Source organism: Castor canadensis, chromosome 3 (genome assembly GCF_047511655.1).
Source record: "Castor canadensis chromosome 3, mCasCan1.hap1v2, whole genome shotgun sequence".
NCBI classification, from domain to species: Eukaryota; Metazoa; Chordata; class Mammalia; order Rodentia; family Castoridae; genus Castor; species Castor canadensis.
This window is the reverse complement of record NC_133388.1, coordinates 144,274,736-144,282,516: the sequence shown is the minus strand read 5'-3', so window position 1 is coordinate 144,282,516 and position 7,781 is coordinate 144,274,736. Positions and strand designations below refer to the sequence as shown.

Below are 7,781 nucleotides of genomic sequence, written 5' to 3'. Positions count from 1 at the left end.
TTGAATGCATTTCTTATGATAATAATGATTTTAAAAATATACCAAGGGCTGGGGGCATGGCTCAAGTGGTAGAGTACCTGCCTAGCAAGTAAAAGACCCTAAGTTCAAACTCAGTACTGCCCCCCCACCAAAAAAAAACAAAAAAACTAACAAACTGAAGTCCACCACTGAGATGCCTTGTAAAGTAGTGGAACACATTTTTATTAAGCATCCTAGAATTTGTAACTTCCAAACAAGAGTTTTCCCATACTACATATGCTTTTCTGGAAACAGATCTTTAATCAATGCCTTTCTTCTTTTTTTTTTTTTTTATTTTGGTGGTACTGGGGGATTGAACATGGGGCCTCAAACTACAACTTATTATGCAAAGAGTACTAGAGCCACATCCCCAGTCCTTTTGCTTCGCTTTTTTAAGATAAGATGCTGCACACTGTCTGGGCCATCATTGAACTGTGGTCTTCCTCCCCTATCTTCCAAGTACCAAGGATTACAGGTGTGCGAACAAGATCCTTTTGACCTAAATTTTATAAAAAAACTAATCCCAGTCCTGAGGGTCTGCCCACATGACCTAAGCACCTCTCAAAGGCCCTACCTCTGAATTCCATCACATTGGGGTTTGGGACTGCAATACATGAATTTTGATAAAAATATTCAGACCATGGTTCATACCCTCCTGTCACAGGAGTGTGCTCTCTCTCTCTCTCTCTCTCTCTCTCTCTCTCTCTCTTAGTAGTAACATCCTTTCCAGCACTTTTCCCCACAAATTTCCTCAACTCAGCAAGACCAGCAGGCTGTTTGGGTTCCCCTTCCCTGCAAAGGCAGTGAGCCAGGGCACTGGAAGTTTTGATGTCATTGACTTCCCTTCTCTTAGGAATCACCATTCAGTACTGCTTGTCCAAAGTCTGAAAACTGTTGTTTCATATACTTTGCCCATTTTCTAGTTGTTTAAGGACAGAAGATAAATCTGGTTCCTATTAGTTCATCATGGTCTAAAAAACCAAAGATTTAATTGCTGTTCATTTAATAAATAGATTGAATGCGTACTGTACATGAGAAATTATGCAGAGTGCTGGGTATAGACTATTGAACTGCAATACATATGTTCTCTGCCCTGGTGTAACCACAGCCTGGCAGGGAAAAACAATAATTAAGTAATCATTCTACCCAATATGCAATATAAGTCATGATAGGCAATACAGGGAAAAGCACAAAATGGGAAAATCTAACTTAGTCTGAGAAGCAACAAAAGTTTCCCAAGATGAGGGCCATTTTGACCAGGATTTGAAGAATGAGGAAGACCCAGTATTGGTGTTCTGCAGAATATTCAAAATGTCTGTGGCCAAATGGTGCCGTTAGGGTCTTGAAGTCCAACCCTTAGATTTCCCAATGCCAAGGCAAGCGTTCAGAGGGTAAGGGCCACTTACAGGCAGCAGAGCAGGGACTGAAACTCAAGGCTCTTCCTACCCTCAGGTCTAGTATTCTGTCCATTCCACTATATTTGCTAAACAAACATAGAGAACACCAGAACATTTTATATAGTGTTATGTGTCATTTTACAGTCTATGATATATTATGGGTGCTACTTAATTTTAGAATTTATTTTCACTGAGAAATAATTACAGCCAAAACTTTATTAAAGACATACTTTTAATTACCAATATTTTTATATATTTACAAATTTGTATGCTGTGAAGTGTAAAAGAAAGGTGCAAAAAAGCACAAAACAGAAAAAATGAACATTGGTGCTGAAGCCAGAACAGCATCCTAATGGCCTGCAAGTGTTAATGCAGCTCCCTAAGTAGCTAAATTACCCCCAGGAGATTCTCATTCAGCAGTGTAAACTGTTAGTGCTCTCAGACATTTTGGGAAATGCATCTATTGCCCCATTCCAAGCTTAATTGGCATAATAAATGTCAATTAAAGCTCCTTTAGGATTTTAAACTGCAAAACTCAAGTGAAACTATGGATGTATAGACTCATACAAGTCTCTTCTAAAAGAGACATGGAATATTTACATTTACCATGGTGACATGGATACACACAGCAACCTTACATTTACATAGAGAAGACATTTCCCCGTGTATCCCAAAGTATACCCCATGAGTGGCTTATAAGCTGTTATGTATGTCAGCACAATTCAGTTTTCTTTCCACAAATATATACAGAGCATCAACAACGTACCAGGACTGGAAATACAGTAGTGAACAAAGTAGACGGGGACGTCCCCCTGATCCAAATAGAAGGGTCCTCTAAGGAGCTACCACTACCAGGAGGCCCTTTGCCATCCCTGATTCTGTGTCTACACATAACTCCTTTCTTAATTTTCACTTATAAGGCTTAAAAGACATTTGTCCAGTGCAAATATAAAACAGGGCTTTAGTTAACCGCTAAAGTTGACAAAAAAACATTTTTTATGTCTTACGTATAGCTCATTAATTTAGGCATCAAAAAATGCCATTTTAGTTTAAGTAGCCCAAGCTGCCAATTGTTTGAAATCATCATCATCTTCTTCTTTCCTCCTGGAAGATGCTGGAACATAAAATGATAAATATTAGTCGTTAGTGTCATTCATACTTTCAGCACAGAAAACAGGAATGAATTAGATAGAAAATTTGTGTGCTTATTAAACCAAATATAAGTAAGTGCTAAAATCGATGGCCCTGGCTATTATTTCAGGAGACTGTGAACACAGGAGTAGAGCTGGGTCACAGACCTGCTCGGGCTCGATGTGCGTGTGCGGAGGCAGGCACGCTGGGCCTTCTCTCTGGCTGAGCTGGGAGAGAAGAAGAAGGCAGCTTTGGAAGCCGGATATTTGTCATCTTCTTATTTAATTCCTCCTGTTCCAATTCTTCAAGTTCTGCTATCAACTCGTCCTGAACATAGGAGAAAGAAAGAATTACAGAGTTAACGTTTCAAGAAGTGGGTTTCCCGAAACACAGTAACAAGAACATCTGCTACCCAATTAATATGTGAGAACCCAGTGAAATGGAATATTTATTTTAAAACTAAGTCTTTGTTGCAACACTGAGCAATGATTAAGAAATGAATATTTTGGGTTGTGCAAATTTGTTGTAGTTAATCTTATAATACTTCAGTAAACAGCCATTCAAGTAATTTGTGCTAGCTGAATATATAATCTCAGTTTCTAGAAAATTTACACCTTGCCTATCATTATTCCAGTACATTCTCTTTTTTTCTCCTGTTGAGAATATGCGGTACTAATTGGAAAAAAATAAATATTTTTATTGGGCTTATGCCATTGAGAATAAAACAAGTACAGTAAAACACAAAGTAAAAAGATTCAAAGATACTGTGGCTCCTTTGTCAACATAACTTGTGTGTGTGTTTGGTTAATAAAACTTCAAGAGAGGTGTGATGCATTTCTTTCTTTTTAACAATGGTCCCAGAAAGTTTGGCTTAATCTATTTTTTACTTTTTCTTTTGTGGCAGGCCTGGGGTTTGAACTCAGGACTTCATGCTTCCAAAGCATGCACACTAGTACCTGAGCCATGCCTCCAGTCCATTTTGCTCTAGTTATTTTTGGAGATGGAGTCTGGCAAACTATTTCCCAGGTTCGGCCTCAAACTGTGATCCTCCAGATCTTAGCCTCCCAAGTAGTTAGGATTACAGGCTTGAGCCACCAGTCAGGCTGGTTTGATCTTAAACTATTCTCTGTCCCAAATCTGTAGAGACAATACTTTCTTGAGACCTTAAGGATGCCAGGTCTGAGATCATGTAAGTAGGTCATATCTACCTAGCTCTGTATGTCCCCAGGTGGAGCACAGCTCCCCTCAGAAAGAGGTTAATCATCAAAACTAAGTTTATCATCAATGGGTTTCTGAAGCTGTCACAATTAGAAATGACCTGGGAGACCCTTATGTTCAGCCAAGCAGAGTCTTCATTCATTCATTCACCCATCATTGAACAAACTTATCAAGAGCTCAGTCCTAGGCAGGTTTTGAACTCAGTACTGGGGTGCAAAGTTGGATCAACACTCCTTACATTCAAGGAGCTTCTTCTTCAATATGGGAGGAAAGCACATAAACAAATATATTAAAGTGAGAGTAAAAGCACCATAGGACCCAGGCACTAGTGGCTCATGCCTATAAGCCTAGCTACTTAGGAGGCAGAGATCAAGAGGATCTTGGTTCAAGGCCAGCCCAGACAAGTAATTTTCAAAACCTTATCTTGAAAATACCCAACCAAAAAAAGGGCTGGCAGAGCAGCTCAAGTAGTAGAGCACCTGCCTAGCAAGGCTGAGGCCCTAAGTTCAAACCCCAGTACATCAAAAAAAAAAAAAAAAACCACCGTGAGGCAAGAGAAGAGATACTTAAGCCACCCATGCATTGATCAAGTCAGTGAACCTCACATTAGCAGAAAGCTGACTGTCTGACCTCTATTCCAGCCACCACATGTAAAAGAAATAAAATCTGAAGTTGTACAGCATCAGGCCATGTGAAGTAGCATGATCTGTGTATTTGTGTACGTTATGGTTCTCCTCAGAATGAATACCTTGAAGTCCTACTTGTGCTTACAAAAATTAGCAAGAACAATAGCAATTGTAGTAATGACAAAACAAACTAGCCTATGTTGAATAAATGCCTAGAATTGTCCATAGTTCTTGTTACTGACAGCACAAGAGAAAAACTGATGCTTTCTTTAGCAAATATGATGATAACACGGTCATCTGCTCCATCATTTTCAACCGTGAAGTACCAATCTCTTATTTTGTCATTTATGAAGGCATTTTAGAACTTAAGAAACTTTGGAGATAATCCACAGCTTCCATTTTATAGATAAGACAACAAAAAGTCAGAAAAGTAAAGGGATTTACTCAAGTTTTTAGTAAAATGGTAGAACCAAGGAGTCTTTGTAAACCCAGAGCCTGTCCCAATATATCACAACGCACTCTCTGTGTGCTTGTCAGTCTACAGCAGGGGTTGGCAAACTTTTTCTTTAAAGGCCCAGACATCTTAGGCTTTGCAGGGCATATGTCTTCCCATCACATAGTCTTCTTTGTTGTTATTTTCTACACTTTAAAACTGTGAAACCCAGCCTTGTTCATGATCCATACAAAAACAGGGATGATTTGGCCTATAAGTCATATTTTGCCAACCCCTGGCCACACCAATTTTTTGTTTTGTTTTTTGGAGATAGGATCTTGGAAAGTATTTGCTTTGAACCATGATCCTCCTGATCTCTGCCTCCTGAATAGCTAGGATTACTGCACACCATTTTTAAAGGTTATTAACACTCAATTGTCATTTCCTGGAATTCCATAGAGCCACACTTTTACTTGTTGCAGGCATCATTTTTAATACTACGTAAAAGCAAAAAGTCTGCTAAGCTAGCAATGAATCTCTAAGATCTGGGAAGGTTTCTAAACGTGTCCTCCTTCTTGTACACGCTGAAGTTCACAGCGAAGACACCTATGCTACATGTACCATTATAGCCTGCCTGTACTATTGGACTGATGAATCCAAATAGGACATGTGTATTAATAACGCCACTCCACGCTTATTTTGTGTCCTTGCCTGACTAATAAACAGAGGCAGCCTAACCTCTAATTTAACAGCCACAGAGCATGCTACATCTGCTCCTAGCAGAGTGACACAGTCTGCTTTGTTTGCCCAGATGTGTGAGCACACGATTCCTCATAATGGGGCTATTTATGCTCTACTATTAAAAGTCACTAACTTCACCTAATCACATGCTGTTTTCTTTTTCATTCACAGCTGAAAACTTAATTAGGAAGCTGTTTGCCAAACTATATTAATCTTCCCTTTAAATTAGAGCTACTAGCACTTCATATCCCTCCTAAAAGAACTACATTTCCAACAGATATCATTTACCTTTAAGTATAGCAGGGAAAATGCCTACTATACATACAGGAAGCTACCCATTTCATTATGTCCTTTGTCTACTTTTTAATTTTTATTATCATATTATTGTTGTACTTGGGTACGTTGTGACATTTACAAAAAGCACTTACCTGAGTTAGAATCACCCCCTCCATCATTTTCCTTTTCCCCCTCCCCCATTCTTAGTTTCAACACATCTTTGTTCCATTTTCATACATGAGTACATAATAATTCCATCACATTCACCTCCTTCACCCTTTCCTTCATCCTCCCCTCCAACTGGTACCAGCCCCCAGACAGGACCTGTTTTACCTTCCTGTCCTCCATTTTAAAAAAAGGTATTTTTCTGTGTTTAAGATAGCTATCCAGGGAGTTTCATTACGACATTTTCATGTATGTATGTATTACATCCTGAACTGGTTCTTCCCCTCCATTTTTCTCCTTTCTACCTTCATCCCCCTTCTTATGGTGATTTCAACAGCTTAAAAAGTCTATATTCATTCTTGTATAGAAAATGTATCAACCATATTCACTTTCTTAACTTCCTTCTTTTACCCTCCATCTTCTGCTAGTGCCCTCTCCTTAGCGTGACCTGTTTTTCATTCTTGTTCGTTGTTTAGGTGTCTGTTCATTACTCAATGGATTCTTTGCCTTGCTGTTATACTTGTACATGCATTGTGCTTAAGTCAATGTAACCCCTTCCAGCACACCTCCTCACCCTCACCCTGTGTTGTTCAATAGTTTTCGGCGTGTTTCCTTGTGTCTTGTTCCTACACAGATGTGATGTACTTCATTATTATTCACTGTCTTTCTTTCCTTCTTTCCTCCTCTCTTAACCTCCTCTACCAGCCTCACATTTGGATACATTCTGTATATATTTCTATGTAAACATAATACTGAAGCTACCTCTATATCAACCATGATATCACATTCTTTTATATTGTCACCCACCTCATCAAAGCCATCGCCAAATTGAACCCGTTGAGAAAATGCTTCCGAGATTTCTTGTGCGATATCCTGCTGCTCTGTGATCTCTTGCATCAAGTCATCTATTTTGTCTAGATCCCTGAGAAATAGTATTTTGTTGAGATATCTTAAAATTTTAACTTACAATTATGAATAATGAGTCAACCTAATATAAACTCTTAGCTATTTTCATAGCATAACAAAAATTCCCAGTATTATTATCAACTTTTAAAATAATTTTCATTTTAAAAAACTTAATAATCCTGTAAATGCACATTTAATTTTAAATATATATAACTCCTTACCTTTGGGAGTCATTAGAAATCAAATTACTTTACAGCTAACAATATTTGTAGAACCATTTGGAAATTTTGTCCAACAGGGCATATGTAAAGTTTACATAAGTGTGATTGTGTTTTATCTCTGCAAGAGAGGTACCTTGGTTAATAAGGACCACCATGATTGAGATAAATATGGCAGCTCTCAATAGCCACTCTCTGACAGCATCCCTTTGTGGAAGCTAACCCACTGGGACTAGAGATGTACTTTCTATAGTACCTAGTACTGTAGCCTGACTCCTTGAGAGTTTTCGTATAGTAGTGATGCCTTGGAGATTACTAAAGAGAGCAGGATTAGGCCTATGAAGCCTCAAAGAATCAGTGACTACAGCAAAGGGAATTCAGGTAGCCACAGGACCAGGATGGACAGCTGCTTCAAAGTCAGTTTCCAGCAGCTGAGCCACACTGACCCCTAGGACCAGCAGCCTAAGTCATTCTAAAGGCCAGGTTCTGAACTATTTCTGCAATAGCCTGTCTCCAAATCATTCCTCCAACTCTGCAGCTCAGCCAAACTGATTGGATACAAGTAAAGTGACTGGGTCCCTCATTAAGTAACATAACCACTGAAAGTTTGAGTCCAGTGAAATTATTTTTTTCTGAGTTTCTCAGACTATCT

The 7,781-nt window shown here is 38.8% G+C and overlaps 1 protein-coding gene across 1 annotated transcript in view; it reads right to left on the bottom strand.

The window, feature by feature from the left end:
• Nucleotides 1-338: 338 nt before the first annotated feature.
• Nucleotides 339-7,781, bottom strand: part of Chmp4c (charged multivesicular body protein 4C) — a 28,758-nt gene continuing 21,315 nt past the window's right edge. Inside the window, exons 3-5 of the mRNA XM_020176727.2 lie at nt 6,813-6,927; nt 2,714-2,873; nt 339-2,529 (exon numbers count right to left, since the gene is read on the bottom strand). Coding sequence (XP_020032316.2) covers nt 2,465-2,529; nt 2,714-2,873; nt 6,813-6,927 — 340 coding nt within the window. The 3' untranslated portion in view covers nt 339-2,464. The remainder of the gene's footprint in view (nt 2,530-2,713; nt 2,874-6,812; nt 6,928-7,781) is intronic.